We start from the raw sequence: 21,616 nt of genomic DNA, 5'->3' as shown, positions 1-21,616 counted from the left end.
TTAATTTAATAATAAATTTGTTTGTATTTTTAGTTTTTATTATATATATTATTTTAGAAATATTATTAATATTTAATATGTAAAAATTTATTACAAAATTTTTTTTATATGAAAAAAATATGAAAATTTCATATATTGGTAAACTTTTTTTTTATTGGTAAATTTTCTTATAATAATAAATTTATATTCAATTTTAAAAACATTATTAATATTGAAAATTTATTATAAATTCTTTTTTACATGGAATAAAAATAAGAAATTATATGAGTAATATTCAAGTATTATATGATTATTAAGATTTTTTTTTATCATTTGATATATCAGATCGTTGTCCAGTACTTGGAGAATCACTTACATTTACTTCTTCTTCTTCTACTTCCAAATTATTTAATCTATAATCATTAATATTATAATGCTATATATAAAAATTAATATTTATATAAATAACTTACTCATCTTGTTCAAGATTATATAGCATTTGGAAACCAGCATCAAGACTAGGAGGAAAACCCATATCAGGATCTAACAATTGAAGAGTTGGAACTTCTCGATAAACATTACCAAATTCATCAAGTTCTTCAAATTGCAATTTATTAGCTGCTTCATCTAAAACAATCCTATAAATTGAATAAATATTAAAAATAAATTTTTCTTTTCAAAAATATAACAGCTATTTCATCACAATTAAATACTTAGAACTATAAGCATTAAGTTCAAGTTGCCTCTGTTTTTCCATCATTGCTTCAACTTTTTTTTTCATATTTTCTTCAAATTTTAATATATATTCTTGATAGTAGTCATGAAGAGCACATATACCGCCAATTCCTGTTTCCAATAAAACTCTTTCTAACATATCCTATATAAGAGAATCAAATATATAATTTAAAAATTTATTTTTCATATAAATAGTAAAATAGCAAAAATAAAATAATATGTAATATGTACAGTCATATGTAATACAATATATAATACAATAATATGAAATGAAAATAAATGATTATTAATTAATTAATTTTATATTACTGGAAATCCATGATCTTTTTGTTCATATGCTGCTTTCATTAAAAGCGTCATTCTTCTTAAAAAATGACCAGCAATATCTGTAAGTGTTTCTATAGCTATATTTGAAGATTTTTCAAATCCAATATGTGCTAAAAGAATAATAACTGCATGCTTCAATATATAACGAGATGTTTCTGGTGTAAGATAATGTATTGTAGAGATTTCTTTAAATACATTTCTAAAAAAAATTGTATTAATTTTTTATTGAATTTCATGTTTTTTATATTTATATATTTTAATACCTTTCTTTTTGTATTGATAAATTATGAAATGAATTTTGTGTTTCTTTTTCTTCTTGTAAATCATGTGTTTCAATTGTTGTCATATTTCCTAATACCATTCCTTCTTCCTATAGTTAATATAAATATTAATATACAAAGATAAAATCTATATATATTTTAAATTATTACCATTATTCTTAATTGTTGATGAAGATTTATAGTATTTAATACATGAAGATTTCCCATAGGTAATCTATAAATAAAAAGCAAAAAAACTATATCATATCCTAAATATAAGATTTATTTTTTAATTATAAATAACTTTACTGAATATATTCAGATTGCTTGTCTATTTGGAAATCACAATCAGAATTATTTGATTCTTCCATAACTTGTCTCCAAACATTTTCTATGATATCTGGAGTTATTACTTCTTGTTTTAGAGTTTCTCTTGCAGGTAATTCTCCCCATAAAGAACCAATTCCACTATTTTTAATAGACTTCATTGTACTATATAACTGATGTACAAACTATAACTGATATAAAATATATTGATTTTTATACTTTTTTTTTTATCATTTATCATATTTTAAATATACTTTAATAATATAAATATATTATAACACCAATTTATATTAAATATAATATATATAAATATCTATTATAATATCTAAATATATAATATATCTAAATATTTAATTCTTTCTATTTTTTATTATATTATATTATATATTAAATATAATATGTATAAATACTTAATTAAAATTATATCTTTGAAAAAATTATCGTTATATATTTTTTGAAAATTTATTTAATAATATAAATGATAATAATTTTGTTGAAAATAATTTTTTACATTATAAATTAAATTTAAAATAAAAAAAAATTGTATTAATAAAAACTTTCAAATTTTAGTGTTTTTGTATATAAAATATATATAAAGTAATGTACATACTATTTTTTCTATTAAAAAACCCGCGCTCACATATGTATATAGCTTATGCACTATGATACTATACAGAAGACATCATTATATTTTGGTTAAAAACTCGTAATAAAACAACTATCTAGTTTAATATAAGAATTTCGCGTCTATCAATGTTATGACTTCTTTAAAAATGATCTTAAAAATTATCTTTTCTGAGGTATTTAATAAGATAAACAAAAATAAATTTTAACTGTTTGCATCTCACTTAATTTATGTACTAATACTTGATAGGTTACTATTTGTTAGGTTAGAATCATATTATAGTTGAGCGCCATAATTTTATTTCATTAGATTGATTAATCGAAATAGTTTTCGATATATTCAAGAATCGATATTATTTTAAGTATGTAATAATAAAATAAATAAACCATATTGCGAAATATGAATTTTTATATTCTATAATTAATTAAATAAATAATAACTAAGTTTCAAATATGTTTTATAATATATTTTTTATTTATCCATTTATATATAATATATGTATTATATATATAAGTATTAGTAATCTGATTTGAACATATTTATTTAGATTATTTTGATAATAACGATAAGATATTTTAAAATAATATCCAAATATTTAAAAAATTATAATCAATTATTATTAAAAATTTATGATTCATTATATATCGATTTTCATTATCATTTGCGCATGTATAGTACATTACATATTTTCCATTACATTTTTTTAAATTTTCTCTCAATAGATTAGAAATTATCTAAATATTAGAAAAAAAATATATATGTATATTTATATTAATATGTATATGTATAATATGTATATGTATATTTTAAACATATATAATTATTTTTAAAGTATAATTCATTATAATATACACATAATGGAAAGCGCGGCAGCTTCAATATTAAAACGAGCAGTAGAAATGGATAGCAATAAACAATATACAATGGCCTTAGTATTATATCAAGAAGGTATACAAATATTACTTGATTCCAAAAAAGGTAATATCATACATATATTATATTAATAATTTTTTTTTTTAAATTATAAAACTTTTTTTATTAAGTAATATATCTTTATTTTTATCTTAATTTATTTAAAATAAATTATTAAGTTATTATTTCAATTTATTTATAATATATTTTAATTAGTTATTCAATATTATAAGGTTATGAATTTATTATGAAATTAGTAATATTATAGAAACAACAGATCCAGCTAAGCAAAAGTATTTTGCTATCAAGGCATCAGAATATTTGGATAGAGCAGAAAAAATAAAAATTTTAATTGAAAAGGAAAAGGCAACTGGTACATATAGAGAATTAATTAAAATTGAAACTGATAGCATAGGACATGGCTATGGTACTGTTTTTGGAAGATTTTTAGATGCAACAGTTACATATATTAATATTGAAGATCCTTATATAAGAGCATTTCATCAGGTATTATTTAATTTTAATGTAATTTATAAGTTATGTATTAATATCTTAAATTAATTATATTTTATTTCTAGTGTCAAAATTTTGTAAGATTATGTGAATTAGCCGTGAGGAAATGTCATGCATTATCTAAAATATCTTTAGTTACAACTCTTGATCCAGATGATAAGAAAAATCAGATAGCAAGATTAAATGAATTGAAACAAAGTTTATCATCTCATCTTATTTCTTTTGAATTTAAATTTTCTGATACTTTACATGATAGACAAATTATGTAAGAACATACCTTAATTAAATATGATTATATTTATTGCTATACTTCTTTTTTATTATAAATTATTATATTTTTTCTTATTTCATATATGATTTTATTTTAGACTTAGCAATGGCTGGATAATTAAAATTGGTCGTGGATTGGATTATTTTAAAGCACCTAATGGAAAATTTGTATTAGGTGCTTGTGATCTTGAACTAAGACCTTGTTCAGAAACAACTATAGATATATTTCATAAAAGTCAAGTAAATAATGATCAAAAAATGATTTAAACTGTAAATTAAATAATAATATTTTATAATAATGATAAATAATTAAAAATGAAAAAATTAATTTTATATATTCATTATATTTAATTGAATTTAAATTATGTAATTTTTATAGAATTTGACTTGCATTGCACAGAATTACAATTTATATTATAAGTATCTAAATATTGAAAAAGAGAATATACTATTTTTAACAGTATTTTTTATAATATTTTTTATATCTATAAATCAAGATTTTTAATATAATGTATATATTATATCATATTTCAATATATATGATACATAAGAGATATATTTAATAAATATATTTTTAGATATATTTAATAGATTTATTTTTTTTTATTATACAAAAGTATAAATATAAAATCTCATTTATCTCATAAGATACAATATATGTACAGCTTTAATATTTTAATCTTATATTAATTAATATATTAATTCAAAGTACTAGAATCACTGGCCTTTGCAATATCAATTTGTTTTGCGGCTTTCCTACATGCCTTTCTTAAGGATTTTGTATATTTTAATAATCCAGCTTCAATTTGATTTTCATCTTCAGTTAAAAGATCTTCAACTCTGTATGATGGAAGACAATCTGCACCTCCAACAGCAACTACTTGTCTTGCAATCTCTGGATCCACACAGAGTCTTGTAAGTGCTGCGGCGGCAGTAATTTCTAATCGTCTGTATGCATCCTCCAAGCCAGGAGGTCGCATTCTAAGAAAAGAAACTAATGCAATAGAGGCACGAACTTTTGCTAAATATATTCGAGCTTCAGGTATACGCGCTAGCTCACTGATAAGAGCTGCTACTTGTTCCATTAACCAAACATTTCTTCCAGCTGATTTTTTCACAGTTTTTAACAATTTTTTAACTGTTTCTTGTTCTAATATCACAAGAGCATATTTTTTGGATTTGGACAAGTGATTGAATGCAGCTGCAACTAACAACAAAGTCTGTCCACAATTGGTATTTTCGACTAGACAATTTAAGGATGGTATTAAATCTTTTGCAAAAGATTCCAAATAAGGTAAACCTACACCATTAACCCAAGGTGCAGTAATCTGCACAAGTAATGCTGTCGCTTCCATTTTTTCTTTCTCACTTGTATTATCTGTGACTAATAGGTCTATCAATATTTCTGGACCACCATCTTTAACAAATTGATTTATTGCCATGGCGGAACTACATACACTCGCTAATGCTCGTAAAGAAGCTGCGACGAAATCTATTGATGTTTTTCCAGTAGTGATTACAGATGTCAAAAGTGCTCTAATACCTAAACATCTTGTAATACTACTTCCTGCTCGAGGTCCTGCTAAACCTAAAGCAGTTAAAGCTGCTAAAGCACCTCTAGTTAATGTAGTATCATCTTTCGGTGCTTCTTCCAGTCCTCTGACTACTCTCTATAACATGATAATTTTAGTATTATATTTTTTTAATGTATAACATATTTTTTATTATTAATTATTTCACAATATTATACAATATAAAATCTTACTTCGATATAAAAATCTAAGCGAGTATTTACAGCACTGTCAACAAAATTCTTCATATTTTCTAATTGCGATAATATTTCTTTTAAGCTGTTTTGATGAATTCTACGTGGGGATGGTGCACCCAATTCCGAAAGCAGGGAAAAAGCGTCATCTTCTATGGCACGTAGAAATTGTTGTTCTAATCTATCACTTTCTAAATGTGAAACTTTGCTGTAAAAAAATAAAATGAGTTATTAATATCGTTTATATTATCCTTTCTATATTCAATATCATTTTTATAATTTCGTTGTTTTTAAAACTTATATGTAAAATTTTAAATTTTTCTCAAATATACTTACTCAAAAATATATTGATAATGTTGATCAAATTGTTCAGCTCTAATAAGTAATTTGTTTGCAGCTGCCGTAGCTAAAGATGATAAATTCTTCAAATCAATCATTTCACCTTTTTCATCCAAAAACTCGCGATACTTTCGTCGTGGCAAAGCTTTGCTCTGAAGAGTATTGCTACATTCATTGTCTGTTTCCATTGCAAGATCACTCAACCATGTTCTTATTGATGAGGATTGTCTATAATTTCTAGAATGTAACACAGATTTATAAGCTGGTTCCGTTTCTGAAAAGTTAATTGCTATCGATGAATTTGCGCTTCTTGGTGTAGCCACATCTTCCGGTGGTTCAGTTGCATATAAGAAATCACCGAGACATTCATCTTCCAAGGAAACAGAAGGAATTTTTGACGTATCTACTTGATTATCTTCTGTTCTGTAAAAAAATTTAACATAAAATCTAATTAATAAAATGAAGCCAAAATAAAAAATATAATATTGATAATATTTTTTGATATCAATGATTAATAATATAAGATTTATAAAAGAAAAGTAATCAATTCATATTATAATGAAATTATAATGAAATTTCACGTATAAAATTTTTTCAAGTATAAAATTTTTTTTTAAATATGTGTTGTTTATGTTTAGATTAAAGAAAAAAAATTTTTTTTCTGTTAGTATTTAATATTTAATTTATGTTATAGATTTATGTTTTTGTAATAAAAATACAAATATGTTGCTCTATTTTAAAAATGTTTAAACAATTTACCTAAATTGTATCGCAAAAATGAAAAAAATGATTATACTCATCATAATAAGAAGAAATTGTTATTTCTTTATGTCATGTAGCTACTTGTTATATAGCTAATAGATTAAAGAACAATATCAATTTAATTTTTATATAAGTCTGTATCTTCAATTTCGGCTTCTTTGATTTTTACATGTACTCCAAATGTATGTTATATAATAAACAAAGTTTTTTTCATCTTTTAAAATACTAAAAATAATCTTTTAAAATATGCTTATTTTTTAATATTTTTAATATTGATCGAATTTTAATAATTTCTATAATATTAAAAAATATGAATAATATTCTTCATTTGTCATTTTTTTTTATTTATTTTCTTTTTCACTTAGATATTTTTATATTGTTTTATTATATTTATTTCTTTCTTCAATAAAATAGATTTATATTTGAATAAATATTCAAAATTTAAAATTTTTATTAAAAACAATTTAAAAAATTATATACCGAATACTTGAAATATTTTTTTAATTCATATGACTGACCGTGACTATTTCAATATTAAATCAAATATTAAATATTTTTTTAATCAAACAAAATAAATATTTTCGAGAAATATTATATAGATCAAATTATATATCAATATAATATCAATATTATATATAGATCAAAGAATCTGTAAAAAAAATCCGTATTTTAGTAATATATTAAAATTATATTTTTTTTTATTTCTTTCTTTTTTCTTTTCCTTATGCTACTTTAAGATAAAAAATATTATTCTTTTTCTTAATAAAAATTAAATTTCCAAGCGCACTATTGATTTAATAAAAAATATATTGATTTGATAAAAAAACCTGCAATAATTCAATCATATTATAACAAAATCTTTTTTTATTTTATTTCAATAGTAAAATTCTCTTTCCCTTTAACTTAGAAATATTAAATTTTTAATAAATATTATGGATCACATTTCACAGATAACATAGATTACACATAGAATCTACGGTACCTTAATCGTGCCATAACAAGACAAGATGATTACTATTTCGATTACTGTTGTTGCGACATAGTTAAGATCTAATCACTGTCCAATTCGCACAACAAAGTGTACGGATTTCGTCTTAGAAACAATCGAAGATTGACAAAAGAACGGATATACTATGAGCGAAAAACTGACTAATCAGTCAGCTTCGGAACTAGAATCGTTTTCTCATGGACGATGATGACTAATCCCATTTTCTTTGACTAAGCTGTACGCCATCACCTGCACACGATCCACGCGATAGCTGGAATTCTTCGTACATTTGCTGTCGCACCGGGATACACCGGGACCGTGGTTGACTCAAACCGCGTCGTTCTTTCATTTAGGTATTCCTCATGTGGCACGTTGCATTGAATCACGTACTGGCGCGCGTATTCTATAGGGTGTCGAAAGAAATGCGTCCCACAGCCTTCGTGGATTTATTATATTACATAATAAAATTCATTCAAGAACTAGTAAAAGTTAAAATAAATAATCCATTTAATGAACATTCAATGACGATTTAAAAATTTTTTAATAATTTGAAGATATTTTTTAATTTTTTTATACATTTAGATTTGTAAAAAATTGATTAAATATCTATTGTCATTATTTTTTTTCTTGATAAATGTTTAAAAAATTGAAAGAAATATTAATCAAATTATAAAATAACATTTTAGATGAATAATATGATTTTTCGATGATAAATATTATTTTAATTAATGTTATTTTTGATAAATGTCATTTTCTATATTTTTTATATTTATATTTTTAATGATTTTGAATTTTATAATTTTTTATTTATATGTTAATCTTACGTAAGAATAGACGTTATAAAACAAATATGTAAATTGATTGTCCTTTTTTACAATGTTTCCTGCTATTAACACAATCTCTATAAATTGCTCCGAATATTGGATTAAACTACACAATGATTGAATTTAATTTGCGTTGTAGATATTTCAACGTAAATTAATCGATGTTAATTGATGATATGTAGTTTTCCACTTGTCCTATTTATTATTATTACGTAATTCAAATCCCATAAGAATTAATAAGAGATATTTAGTAGCTTTATAATATATCATTACATATATTTATTAATTTTTTCTTTGACTTCTTTGAATATTAATCACAAATTCTTTTAAATTATCAATGATGATTTAAAAATTATATTAGAAAAATGTAAAATAAAATAAAAATGTAATATAACTTTAAGAAGTAAAAGTTTCAATGTGTCATTTTGTATCTATTCTTCTTTAAAAAAAAATTTAAAAAATAAAAAATTTTAGTTAAATAATTAAAAAAGAAAGTTATAATAAAAATATAATAAATATTAATTCCTTTTATAATATATTTTCTACATATATTTCAATAAAATATAATATCATTAGACGTTAATTCTTTTTTTTATAGCATATTTTATCTTTTTTTTCTTTTTAAACGCGTATAGAATCAAAATGATCACATTGCGCAGAAATTCTACTCATTAAATTTCCTATTAATAAATCAAACATGTCGTTTTCGTTATGACGCATTTTGTATAATGAGAATTTAATATTCTCGACGATGAGTTGCGCTATTTCCAATGCATCAGATGTAAGTACGTATATATGCAAACATACGATGTACCACCATTGTATAGGGGTAAATGAGAGTTTACGAAACAACCAGAAGAATAACATGGGAAGTGCCTTACGTGTTGCATTCCTATCGCTTGGCTCACCCAGGGGACATTTATCGTGACAATTCATGTTCTCAAAACATACATCCTTTTCATTTTATCAACTCATAGAAGGCGCGGCTTACTTTCAAAGATAACGCCTTTTGATATGAAGTCCCTTAATTTTAGCATTATTGGTCAAACATACTATAAAGATATTTTAAGTTTGAAATGATATTTTAGTGATTAAAATAGTAAAATTAATAATTTATCTCATTTTTTTCATAATGTTATTCCATCATATAAATAACATAAATTGACTGTAAAATATACTTTCGTGATATTTGAATTAATGTAACATATAATTATATAATATAATTATATAATAATATTATAATATCTAAATATAGAAGAAATAATGTACAAGCGATGAATAATTCTTACTTCTTATCAAACTTATTTTAAACTATCTTAAAAACTTTTAAATTATAATTAAAATATATTTTAACTATCTTAACTTAATATGTTAAAGATAAAGATAATAAATATATTAAATCAGTCAAATTATATATTGTATCTGATCTTAATTGAATGATATTTTTTTTTAGTTGCAAATTGTGACTATGTGATATCTAATCGAATTTTTTCGAATTTAAATTACCTTTGTGTTCTTGATATTCCTTTTTCTACATGTGCGTTGAAGATCGTTGTATTTCGAGGTAAAATTCGGGAGTTCTTAGGTGTAGAAGTATATGTTGGATTTGGAATAGTTTCATCTTCTAACCAAACAACACCATTTCTTGAATGTATTTTATGTCGTCGATCTTTAACTCGTTTCCGTCTTCTTCGACGCCTTGGTGTTTCGTTCTCATAGAGTTCAGAACAATTCGATCGTTCGGAATCAGAAAAACCAGAATCCAAGCTTCGAAGATCTTGACTCAAAGGACTGCATGATCTATTTACCAAACCGACATTATTCTCGTCTTCTTTATTTTTAATCTTTGTATCTATCGTAGCTCTATAAATTTAAAAAAAATTATTTTTTATTTTCTATATAAGTTCATATAATTTTATATATATATATATATAAAAAATATTTATGAGATAATTTTATCAAAAATTAATATAATGTATTTTCTTAAGATTTTTTATTAGACTAAATTAAAAAGAATAAAATAATAATAATTTACTTTGTTGAGAATATTAAAATAATATTTTATTCTAATATTAATATAATTAATTTTTTTAAATGCAATAATTCTATAAATTTAAACTAAATATATTTAAACTAATCTATGTTATAATAATAATAATTTACATTTGAAATTAATTAAATAATAATAATAATGTCTTAATTATTACATTATTGTATGTAAGAAAAATACAATAATGTATGGTAATCTGCAAAATATTTCTATTGAAATTTATAAAATTAATAAAATATATTAATAAATTAAAGAAAAATCGGAAGAAAATTTAAAATAGTTAAATTATTCATTTTAGTTATAAAATTATCTATTTCATTAAATATGTTAAATATTTTTTATAAAAAAAAATATATTAAATATAAAAATATATTACATATAAATAAATATAAAAATTTTTTTATAAAAATAAACAAATATAAAAAGATACAAAACCTACAACAGAACAAAGGATAACACTTAAACATGGAAACAATGCTCAACTTATCAAGCATTGTTATGATTAAAAGAATTACACACGAGAATAAAGGTATCGATGTCTTCCACGAATACAATCCAAAGTTATAGAGCAATTCTTAAACAGTTGAACGCTTGAAAACTTATCGTATGGTTCTGAAGTAATTAAAGTTGCAGCGGTATGAAAGTAGTGTTGTGTGTCAATGTGATAAGGAAGAACCGATAATAAATGAGTAAACGTACTCGAATGAGTAAATTTATAACATCACAAATTTTATTTCTATTAAAATAATTTTACTTACGTCTGAATCATTATATTTTCTTCATGAATCGTTGTCATAGAATATTGTTCATTGTTCTCCTTTGGACAAACGCGAATAGCCGTTATATTTTCACTATCGATCGTATCGCTGGTATCGTTGATGCTGGATGAATGTTCTTCCTCTTTGTCTATTTCAAAATTATGTGTGATATTTTGTTTGATTTTAGTGAAATCGTTTTTCGAGGCAAAAGGATCCAAACTTTCTAAATCCTGAGACGCCATGTGATTCCAGAACACTTTGCTTTGATGTCTCTTGAATGCACTCATCTTTTCTATTCGCTTTCCTCGACCAACTTTCACGGCGATTCTAATTTTTTTTACTTTTTGTAAAGACTTCAATGTTGAATTTGTTAAAGTAAAAATTGGTTAAAATATTTTGAAAAAGCTGGTTAAAAAATTCGACTTCGAGGATGAACAATGAAACAATGCGATAGCAAACTAGGGTAGTTTCACGACTCAGTAGAGTAGAACGACCCTCCTACAGGTCGCGTGCTCGAAAAACCGTATGGTATCCGATGCAACCCCCATGAAGAATCCAATTGTTTTTCGCATTGATATCAAGAACTTCTTTTTACACTTTCATTGCATTTACTTTTTTCTTTTTTAATTATATTTTCTAAACAATTTTTATTCGAATTATACTTTTTAGTATGCAATAAAAATATTAAATTTATAATTTATAAAATTCAATTAAAAATTTTAAAAATATATCATCATTAAATAAATATATTATTTTAAATATATTAAAAATATATTACGTTCTTAATAATTTGATGATTAATTTTTAATAAAAAAATTTAAAATCCATTTTGTTTTGCTGTTAAATATTAATCACGTTTTGCGTTACGATTAGTAGTTTATAATAGATATAACATATTGAAATTTATGTAATAAATCGATAATCTATTTAAATGCATTTGAATCAATCGATCTAAACGTATTGATGCTTCGCGAACGACTGACTCGAATCGAGTCGCTTCCGACTTCCTTCCATAAGTCGCGCTCCCTTCCCGCCTCGAGTTCGTAAGCCAACTCGTATGAAAATAAAGCTCCTCCCCTTTTCTTTTGTCGTCTTTACAGGGTGCATATTCCAGTATGTGTATCCTTCTGTGCTCCAGTATGTGTAATCCATGTGTAACCGCCAAAGCGTAACTAGGTGCATTCTTCGTGGGATGCAATGGCGTGAATAGAAATTCAGTTTAACTAGTTTTCTCAAATGTAGTGTTATTGAATAATAATAAATATTTTAATTCCTATAATTCTTACAATTAATTTTCATATTAAAAAAAATAATAATAAAAATATATAAAAAAGATTTATGGATTTTTAAAGAATAGAAAATATATATAACATATAAAAAAATAAATATATTATAAATGGTAAATACACTTACACACATACATACATACATATATATATATATATATATACACGTTATACTGATGTCACGAAATCACGCCAATGTTATTTTTAAAAGCCAGGTGTGACTCCCGATTCTCTATCATGTGCACGTATGTACACGTGGGGGTCGGTTTCCCCCCCTGTGAAAACAGACCGAAGAGGCATTTCCACCACCACCGGATCTAGGGGCACGCGCCGCTTCGAACATCTGCGTAAAATGCTTTCAGTGATGAGTGTTCCGTATCGCTCTATACATGAATGACTCATTTAAACTGTGTTTTTTTAGATTTTAAATATTGATTTAATTCGATTGGTCAAATTTGCGATTTGATTATGCAAATCGTCATTAAAATCGATTATGCAAGTGTTCTTTTGTTGCAAATTATCAAAAATTTGTTACCGTTTACATGTTTATATAGAATGATTGTATAAATTGCAAATTTATAAAATATTAAGAATAATATTTAATTTATTAAAGAATATTTTATACTTGCATTATAATTGCATTATAATAGATTAAATAATAATAGATTAAATAATTTTTCTGAATTTTGAGTAAATCAACAATACAAAAAATATTTATAATACAAAAAATTGTATTTGATGAGATTATAATTTCTGTTCATGATTATGATTGAAATGCTTTAAACAAGAAATATAATGTACATAGTACGTTTCGTTCTCTGATTTCCATTTTTAATTATTTCTTGAATTAATAATTTTATTCTTTAAAATTTGATTATTATTCTCTTAATTTGGATAAAAAGCTCTTGAATGTGATAATAAGTTCCTAGTATTATATTATATGAAAAATCTCTTATTATCCTTAATCACATTATAGAATCGATTAAAAAAATATTTTCTATCTAGTTATATATCCAACTTAAAGTTATTTTAATGATTCTTAGAAAATGAAATTGCGTATTACAATAGAACATGAAAATACAATATAAATAAATGAAAATATATGAAAATACAATCATAATCATTAATTCACATGTAATGATTTTATATTAGAATATATGCGGATATAAATATCATGTACATGCATTAAAACATATGATATTAATTTTATAAAATAATATTAGTTTACTAAAATGTCAAAGCTAATTTCGCGTACATCTTTAATAAATCACTTTCTAATGAAAAAAAAATAACAAGAAAAACTAAAAATCTGATAAATAATTAATACATATCATATATTATTAATAATTCAGCTCATTTTCACTATAACAATCAGCATTGTTAGAAAATATCACATATGCTCCAAAATATCTGCAGCTATGCGTTCCATAAAAGCGTCAAGGGGTCTACAACCCCTATTGTATAGTAGAGATCTGTATGAAATGAGGGACAGCTGGATGTAAACCGTTATTTAAAGGTGCATGCGAGCTATCGAATCCGCGTTTGATTTGAAGTGAAATTTAAATTTCTGATAAAAATTCGAAACATCATAAATGTATTTCAATAATTTGAATTGATTTATATAATTTTTTATCTGAAAATAAATTTTGAAATTTAATTATATATTTTAAGATTAAAATCTTGTACAATTTACGTACATATTATAATATATTCATAGATATATTAAAATTAATATTAAATATTAGAACTAGAATTATATTACATTTATAATAAATAAATAATAGAAATATTCATATAATTTTTTTCTATTCCTTATTTACTTTCTTATATTATAATTTTATAACTTTCTGATATAATATTTATATAAAATTGTAGAGTCTATGAAACATAATCTTAAAATTAATAAATTTTATATAATCAAATTAGATAATTAGCAAATTAATATTTTAATATATTATAATCATGACAGTTATTTTGGGAAATTTATAATACACACACTTTTGAATAGAATAAATATTGATATTTAATATAAACTTGACTTAGTATTATTTAGTAATATATAATAAAAGATGAAATATATTTATATATTTTGAAAAAATTATTCAATTAATGAATATGTTTTTTTGATATAAAATAATGGAATCAACAGATTAATTTATATAATTTAACGTATTTTTTATGATAGTCATTTATAATAATCACTTTTATTTGTGCACTTTTATTGATGCAATATGATTAAATTAATAACATGGATATTATTGAATAAACGTTCAAATATATAATAAAAAAAATGAACTAGTATATATACGTACATAAATAATATATATTTATAATATATTTTAATTTATATCATGTCTTTCACAAACTTTAAAAGGAATAAAATTTAAAATCGGATCAGTTGTTCGAGCATAATACGCCATCTATACATTAAATTAGAAAATTCTCGTTGTTTTTTGCTAGTATTCAATGATGAGAAGTATTTTCTGTTTTCTAAAAACTTTAAACTCATTATTGATTGGTATAAAATAATATAAGTTTTTTATATTAACCAATCAGAGATTCGTTATAATGGAATGTAGAAAGGAAATTTGCTTTGGCGTTTCAAGTAGAAACGCCATCTACAGATCAGCTCAATTCTTTGTAATTGTGCTTTATAGTGAGGTTCGATAAACATTATTCGATTATAAATTGTGCTCTATCACTTTAAAAGTGATTTACAATGGTAATTAATCGATTAATTTTATCTTTGTATTATGTGCATCATGAAATAATATTATTGTAACAGCATCAGAAATGGTAATGAATTATCTTTCATTACCCGGTATCGTATAATGGTGTGACAAATGGCGCACGTGTGTCAATAGAAAATCTTTTTTTATTATAAACGCTTAATATTAATTTTTTACAAAAAAAAATGAAATTTTTTCTTAAATATAATAATATAGTCTAAAAATATTAAAAATTTTTTTAATTATAAATTGTTTCATATCAATGATATTTCATATTAAGCAATAATTAATAATAACAAAAAAAGGAAAATTATAAAAAAATTAAATTAAGATATAATATTTTTAATTTGTATCTTTTAATTTTGGAAAATTTTTATTATTATTTGTAATAATATTGATCAAGAAAATCTATATGAATATTTGCAGGTTTCCTTAAATCCTGTCAGAATCCTCAAAAATGAGGCAGAGGAAGAAAAAGCAGAAATTGCTAGATTAAGTTTATTTGTAGGAGCAATAGCTATTGGTGATTTAGTAAAATCTACACTTGGTCCTAAAGGTATGGACAAGGTATTAGTAGCTCATGGTCGATCTGCAGGACAAGTTCAAGTTACCAATGATGGAGCAACAATTCTTAAAAATGTTGGTGTAGATAATCCTGCTGCTAAAATTTTAGTAGACATGTCTCGTGTACAAGATGATGAAGTTGGTGATGGTACTACTTCTGTGACTGTTCTTGGTTGGTATAACTTTTTTTAATTTCTCTAATTATTATTTATATCTTTTATATAAAAAATTTTAATAAAAAATCATAATATTAATGATATTTATATATAATATTTAAAATAATTATTTTTTAGCTGCTGAATTATTAAGAGAAGCAGAAAAATTAATTGATCAAAAAATTCATCCACAAACTATAATTGCTGGTTGGAGGAATGCAACAAATGTAGCAAGAGAAGCTTTAAAAAATGCTACAGCTGATAATTCTGCAGATCCCGAACGTTTCCGTGAAGATCTGTTAAATATTGCTCGCACAACCCTGAGTTCAAAAATTCTTTCCCAACATAAAGAACATTTTAGTAAACTTGCAGTAGATGCTGTGATGCGTCTTAAAGGATCTGGCAATTTATCAGCTATTCAAGTAATTAAGAAACGTGGAGGAACTTTAGCTGATTCATTTCTTGATGATGGATTTTTGTTAGATAAAAAACCTGGAGTACATCAGCCACAAAGAGTAACTGATGCACGTATACTTATAGCAAATACTCCTATGGATACAGATAAAATCAAAGTAAGAAAGAGATGAAAAAGAATGTATAAAAATATAAAATAAATCTATAATAATTATATAAATTTTAATATAATACGTATTTTCGTTGTTTTATAGGTATTTGGATCTAGAGTTAGAGTTGATTCAATGGCAAAAATCGCAGAATTAGAAGCAGCAGAAAAAGAAAAAATGAAAGTAATATTATTAATCATATTATAGTTTATATATAATTTTAAAGGATATTATATTTATTTTTAATTATTGCCTTCAATTTAGGATAAAGTTGACAAGATCATAAAACATGGCTGCAATGTTTTTGTTAATAGACAATTAATTTATAATTATCCAGAACAATTGTTTGCTGATGCTAATATTATGGCTATTGAACATGCCGATTTCGATGGTATCGAACGACTTGCTCTTGTTACTGGTGGAGAAATAGTCAGTACTTTTGATAATCCTGATATGGTGAAACTTGGCAAATGTGATCTTATTGAACAGGTACATTTGAATATTTTTAAAATTGTGGAATGTTTCTAATATTTTATTATTTTTTTAGGTGATGATAGGTGAAGATACTTTATTACGATTTTCAGGAGTTCCTTTAGGAGAAGCTTGTACGGTAATCATTAGGGGTGCGACCCAGCAAATTCTTGATGAAGCTGAGAGGTCTTTACACGATGCGCTTTGTGTATTATCAGCTACCGTTCGCGAATCAAGAATTGTTTATGGTGGAGGATGTAGTGAGATGATAATGGCTTGTGCTGTTATGAGAGCTGCTGCTTCTACTCCTGGAAAAGAATCAGTTGCAATGGAATCTTTTGCTCGAGCATTGCAACAATTACCTACTGTTATTGCTGATAATGCTGGTTATGATTCAGCTCAATTAATTAGCGAATTACGAGCTGCACATAATTCTGGTGCAAATACTATGGGTTTGGGTGTGTTTATTTTTATAATTATTGTTTATAAAATACCAATAAATATCATAATAAATAATTAATTACTTTTATATACAATAGATATGGAACGAGGAAAAGTAGGCTGTATGAAACAATTAGGAGTAACTGAATCTTGGGCTGTGAAGAGACAAGTTCTACTTAGTGCAGCAGAAGCAGCAGAAATGATTTTACGTGTGGATGATATTTTACGAGCAGCGCCCAGAAAGCGTGTTAAGGATCGCGGACGTTGTTAATTACAAATGCTCATTTATTGCTTTATTTGTACTGCTTTCTTTCATATTACAAATTATAATCAAATAATAAACTATTTAGCTTCATTATTTTGTTAAGAAATATTCATATTAATTAAACATATTATTTCTTGAATGCTATATATTATTTTGCGTTATAAATCGCTATTTTTTTGCGTTATATATCGCTATTTAAAAAAAAATATGAAAGGGATTTAAGTATGAAAAATACGTACATTTTATAATCATCATTTTTTATAACAATATAACAGATTTAACATCAATAAATGCTTGATATCTTAAATCAGTAATTTTATTTACTAAAGTTCTGCATTAAAAATTAAACTTGTTATAAGATCAAAAATTTCAATTAAATCTTTAATAATATCATTCAAATTAAACATAAAATTTACAATAATAATGTAATATCGTATTTTTTGTTTTTATTTCAAAGAATAAAGAGAAATCTGAGATCCGTAAATATTTTTAGTATATTTTTCATATATTGATAACATGTGATTATGTAAATTATATCATTGTGAATTTATGTCACTATCTATTTTTAAATATTAAACTTACATCATATATCTATATTAATCAATGCTATAAAATGACGAAATATATTTTTAAAGATATTAAAATTATCATTAAATTTATTTGAATGAAAAAATTTAAATAGAATATTTCTCTACTTTAATATGCAAATCTTAATTTTGGATCATAACCAAGTTTATCAAGATTAGGATTACAAGCAAAATTGATCATCGGAGGTGGACCACACATAAGTACCATTGTATCAGATGATGGAGGGAACATGTGATCTTTTATCATATCTGCATTTATATGACCTGTACTATATTGCCAATTTTCACTACTAGTATCTAATGTATACCAAAGTTTCAATTTGTTAGGATGATTCTTTGCAATATCATCCAATTCATCTCGAAGTAATATGTCTTTTTCTGTTTGATTGGCAAAAAGTAAGGAAGTTTGAGTTTCATCAGTAGAATCCTTTATTATAGCACGAATTAATTGAAGCATTGGTGTGATTCCTGTTCCACCAGCTAGCATCACAATCTATATTAACAATACAATAAAAGAATATTTTTTTATTTTTAAAATTTATGATTAAAAAATATGATTGCATAAATTTAATGTACATACTTTTTTAACATTATATTCTGTAGGTGGATCTTTTCTTAAAATTTTTACAGAAAAATTTCCATGACCTTTATAAATAAGTCGACCAGAAGGTCCTCTAAAATCAACTGTCTCCCCAATTTTCAAATCTTCTAAATATTGGGACATTTTTCCTCCTTCAGGGAATTTTGGATGTACATTTTTAAAATATACCTACATATATTTTTATTTATAATTTAAAATAATAAATAATAGAAGATAAATATCTTCTATTTATACATGTATATGAATCATATTACTCACTTTAATAACAAGATCTACATAACCATGATCATCATCACTCGATACTGGTGTATAAGACCGTATAACAACTTCATCTCCAATCTTTACAGTTAAATGTACATGTTGACCAATTGGTAATCCCAATATATGATCTGATGTTGGCAATGCAAATCTAAATTTTCTTGTATCATGACTTAATATATCCTTTTTTATTAATGGTAAACTATATTTAACTACTGGATCAACCAATAAAATAGGAGATTTCTTTTTTTTATCACTATTCCAACATTTGTAAAATTTGACTGCTAATCCAATTACAGCTATAGTTCCTACAGCAGCCAATACTGATACAATCTAAAAAGAAATGTAAAAATTCAAAATTATAAGAATAAAAAATATAAAAATAATCATATAATAAATATATGTAATTGTTTTATTAAATGATTTTTTTTTAAATTATTTATTACTTTATTATTTATTATCACACAATGCCATATTACTTTTTTTTTAAAACCATTCAAAAATTATATACAAATAGTTTGCTTAATTAATAATTTAATTTAATTATTTATTAATATGTAAAACTTAAGTTAAATTAAAAAATGCAAACTTATAAAATTTGTAAGAAATTTCAACCATAAATGTATATTGAATATTATTTTTATATATAAATTAATTTTATAATTAAATATTCAATGATATTTCTTTTTAAAAACTCAATTAAAAATTATTTAAATCTTTAAATAAAAAATTAAAAATATAACTCATTTAAAAAATCATTTTATCTCATAAATTATGTACTTTTTTTTATGATAAATTAATTTTTTTCAGATATCAAAAAAAAATTAACAAAACTACTTATAAAATAATAAACTAATTCATAAGATCGATTTCTTGAAATTATTCATAAATATAACATAAATCTTTGAAATTTTCAATTAATATAAAAAATAATTTATCGTTTTTTTATATATTTGAATGTACTTACCAGTGATCGTAAATTTGACATTGCAAATTAAACCACACGTGGTTAAGATCTTAATGAAATAATGTTCAGAATAAGGCTAAAGTCGTAACTACATAAGAAAATAGAAGTACATACAAAAAGATTTTGTAAAATATACGAATATACTAATATTACTAATGCTCTGAGTATATTAAAAAATTATTGAAAAAGAATATAGAAATGCCTTCGGGTCGTTATTAGCTTTCAAAGAGTTTTCATGCGCAAGCTTCATCGGTTTCTACATGGGGTCAGATACAGGGCGCTATCCTTTAAAATAGATCTTACTTTCCTCAATCTAACATAAGAATAGTTCTACTATTCCAATGTATTTATAGCTATATTACTAGAAATATTACAAATATAAAATAATTGCATTTTTATATATTGAATAAATGACACATCAAAAAAAGGTTATTTTTTTGAATTATTGCTGGAAAGTATGATAATACGAAACTTCTATTAGTATTTATGATAAGAAAATTTTATTAATATATATATATATACATATATACATATATTTGTACTTTCTAATACATTCATTCATGTAATAAAAATCTTATTCTTGATAATTAATAAATACTTTCATGAATATATAACATATCACGAATCATTACAAATTTACTAATACATATTTAAAAGATTATTCATTAAAAGAAAAGAATAATGAATAAATCTAAATTTTAATTTAGGAATTTTATTTCTGTTACAAATTGTTGAATTTCTAATTTAAATTAAATAATGAAAAAGGTTATTTATAAAAAATTCGTTAAAATGATTATTTTAATTTATAATAGTTAAATATTTATCTGTGCTATATATTTAAATATAATCAATCTTTATTTAATTTAATAAAAGAATTTAATTTGTAATTAATTTTGAAAAAATATATAAATAATATTATATACGCACATATGAGATATTTGATGTATCCGCTGGATCAGACATAATAATTATAATATATTATTTACACAACAATTTTTATAAATATTTTTATAAATACATATTAAAAATTAATTACTTAATAATTATTTACTATATTGTTCAAATCAAAGTATAAATGATATTTTACGTTCAGGATTTATTACTTAACTGGATTGTGGAACAGTTTTAAGACTTTGATATATTACATAGTATATGATAAAACAATTTCGATATAAGAACAGTGATTACAAATAGTTACGTATATGAGTATATTTTATATAAATATTTATGAGTATATTTTATATAAATATTTATTACTTAAAATATTCATAACATTTGTATTTAAATTATAATTT

At 23.3% G+C, this 21,616-nt stretch overlaps 5 protein-coding genes across 11 annotated transcripts; 2 read left to right on the top strand and 3 right to left on the bottom strand.

Moving 5' to 3' along the window:
- Positions 1–205: 205 nt before the first annotated feature.
- On the bottom strand, positions 206–2,382 carry LOC108001627 (STAGA complex 65 subunit gamma). 3 transcript variants are annotated; one of them, XM_017062707.3, is made up of 8 exons: positions 2,239–2,382; positions 1,611–1,819; positions 1,473–1,536; positions 1,305–1,411; positions 1,024–1,240; positions 693–856; positions 453–617; positions 206–392 (listed from the first exon to the last, which is right to left on the bottom strand). In XM_017062707.3, exons 2-8 carry the CDS (start codon positions 1,787–1,789, stop codon positions 293–295), a joined length of 996 nt encoding a protein of 331 aa, XP_016918196.1. In that variant the 5' UTR covers positions 1,790–1,819; positions 2,239–2,382; the 3' UTR covers positions 206–292. The 3 variants fall into 3 exon arrangements, with proteins under 3 accessions (XP_016918196.1, XP_016918201.1, XP_016918210.1); XM_017062712.3 differs by having other exon boundaries at positions 723–856; XM_017062721.3 differs by lacking the exon at positions 1,611–1,819.
- On the top strand, positions 2,301–5,957 carry LOC108001646 (MIT domain-containing protein 1). 3 transcript variants are annotated; one of them, XR_009830080.1, is made up of 6 exons: positions 2,301–2,428; positions 3,086–3,231; positions 3,434–3,672; positions 3,744–3,943; positions 4,047–4,863; positions 5,112–5,957. XR_009830080.1 is itself a non-coding variant. In XM_062076162.1 (5 exons), the coding sequence occupies exons 2-5, from the start codon at positions 3,111–3,113 to the stop codon at positions 4,213–4,215; spliced, it is 729 nt and encodes a 242-aa protein (XP_061932146.1). In that variant the 5' UTR covers positions 2,301–2,428; positions 3,086–3,110; the 3' UTR covers positions 4,216–5,957. The 3 variants fall into 3 exon arrangements, 1 of the variants encoding a protein (XP_061932146.1); XR_009830079.1 differs by having other exon boundaries at positions 4,047–5,242; positions 5,340–5,957; XM_062076162.1 differs by having other exon boundaries at positions 4,047–5,957.
- LOC108001608 (protein inscuteable homolog) lies at positions 4,520–12,603 on the bottom strand. 2 transcript variants are annotated; one of them, XM_017062678.3, is made up of 5 exons: positions 11,435–12,603; positions 10,133–10,489; positions 6,050–6,475; positions 5,714–5,921; positions 4,520–5,618 (listed from the first exon to the last, which is right to left on the bottom strand). In XM_017062678.3, exons 1-5 carry the CDS (start codon positions 11,719–11,721, stop codon positions 4,647–4,649), a joined length of 2,250 nt encoding a protein of 749 aa, XP_016918167.2. In that variant the 5' UTR covers positions 11,722–12,603; the 3' UTR covers positions 4,520–4,646. The 2 variants fall into 2 exon arrangements, with proteins under 2 accessions (XP_016918167.2, XP_061932143.1); XM_062076159.1 differs by lacking the exon at positions 11,435–12,603 and adding an exon at positions 11,112–11,357.
- Positions 12,604–15,170: 2,567 nt separating this feature from the next.
- Positions 15,171–18,215, top strand: LOC108001653 (T-complex protein 1 subunit beta). The gene is made up of 7 exons (XM_017062771.3): positions 15,171–15,442; positions 15,876–16,185; positions 16,307–16,740; positions 16,837–16,914; positions 16,996–17,220; positions 17,279–17,660; positions 17,742–18,215. Exons 1-7 carry the CDS (start codon positions 15,440–15,442, stop codon positions 17,912–17,914), a joined length of 1,605 nt encoding a protein of 534 aa, XP_016918260.1. The 5' UTR covers positions 15,171–15,439; the 3' UTR covers positions 17,915–18,215.
- On the bottom strand, positions 18,149–21,504 carry LOC108001664 (NADH-cytochrome b5 reductase 2). Of its 2 annotated transcripts, XM_017062802.3 has the most exons (5): positions 21,249–21,470; positions 20,322–20,409; positions 19,355–19,687; positions 19,076–19,264; positions 18,149–18,988 (listed from the first exon to the last, which is right to left on the bottom strand). In XM_017062802.3, the coding sequence occupies exons 2-5, from the start codon at positions 20,340–20,342 to the stop codon at positions 18,605–18,607; spliced, it is 927 nt and encodes a 308-aa protein (XP_016918291.1). In that variant the 5' UTR covers positions 20,343–20,409; positions 21,249–21,470; the 3' UTR covers positions 18,149–18,604. The 2 variants fall into 2 exon arrangements, with proteins under 2 accessions (XP_016918291.1, XP_016918271.1); XM_017062782.3 differs by lacking the exon at positions 20,322–20,409 and having other exon boundaries at positions 21,249–21,504.
- Between the last annotated feature and the right edge of the window lie 112 nt (positions 21,505–21,616).

Source organism: Apis cerana, linkage group LG6, assembly GCF_029169275.1.
Source record: "Apis cerana isolate GH-2021 linkage group LG6, AcerK_1.0, whole genome shotgun sequence".
NCBI classification, from domain to species: domain Eukaryota; kingdom Metazoa; phylum Arthropoda; class Insecta; order Hymenoptera; family Apidae; genus Apis; species Apis cerana.
The sequence above is the reverse complement of the archived record's forward strand: the minus strand, read 5'-3'. Positions and strand labels throughout refer to the sequence as shown.

Excerpts from the sequence above, each read along its gene's own strand:
- LOC108001627 (XM_017062707.3), bottom strand. The coding sequence starts at position 1,789 with ATGAAGTCTATTAAAAATAGTGGAATTGGTTCTTTATGGGGAGAATTA. Across the intron at positions 1,412-1,472 it reads ATCAACAATTAAGAATAATG|GAAGAAGGAATGGTATTAGG; the intron begins GTAATAATTTAA and ends TATTAACTATAG. Across the intron at positions 857-1,023 it reads AAAAAGATCATGGATTTCCA|GATATGTTAGAAAGAGTTTT; the intron begins GTAATATAAAAT and ends TCTCTTATATAG.
- LOC108001646 (XM_062076162.1), top strand. The coding sequence starts at position 3,111 with ATGGAAAGCGCGGCAGCTTCAATATTAAAACGAGCAGTAGAAATGGAT. Across the intron at positions 3,232-3,433 it reads ATTACTTGATTCCAAAAAAG|AAACAACAGATCCAGCTAAG; the intron begins GTAATATCATAC and ends GTAATATTATAG. Across the intron at positions 3,673-3,743 it reads ATATAAGAGCATTTCATCAG|TGTCAAAATTTTGTAAGATT; the intron begins GTATTATTTAAT and ends TTTTATTTCTAG.
- LOC108001608 (XM_017062678.3), bottom strand. The coding sequence starts at position 11,721 with ATGAGTGCATTCAAGAGACATCAAAGCAAAGTGTTCTGGAATCACATG. Across the intron at positions 6,476-10,132 it reads GGAATATCAAGAACACAAAG|AACAGAAGATAATCAAGTAG; the intron begins GTAATTTAAATT and ends ATTTTTTTACAG. Across the intron at positions 5,922-6,049 it reads CATTATCAATATATTTTTGA|CAAAGTTTCACATTTAGAAA; the intron begins GTAAGTATATTT and ends ATTTTTTTACAG.
- LOC108001653 (XM_017062771.3), top strand. Across the intron at positions 16,186-16,306 it reads TACTTCTGTGACTGTTCTTG|CTGCTGAATTATTAAGAGAA; the intron begins GTTGGTATAACT and ends ATTATTTTTTAG. Across the intron at positions 17,661-17,741 it reads TGCAAATACTATGGGTTTGG|ATATGGAACGAGGAAAAGTA; the intron begins GTGTGTTTATTT and ends TATATACAATAG.
- LOC108001664 (XM_017062782.3), bottom strand. The coding sequence starts at position 21,284 with ATGTCTGATCCAGCGGATACATCAAATATCTCATAT. Across the intron at positions 19,688-21,248 it reads ATACATCAAATATCTCATAT|ATTGTATCAGTATTGGCTGC; the intron begins GTGCGTATATAA and ends ATTTCTTTTTAG. Across the intron at positions 19,265-19,354 it reads ATGTAGATCTTGTTATTAAA|GTATATTTTAAAAATGTACA; the intron begins GTGAGTAATATG and ends AAATATATGTAG.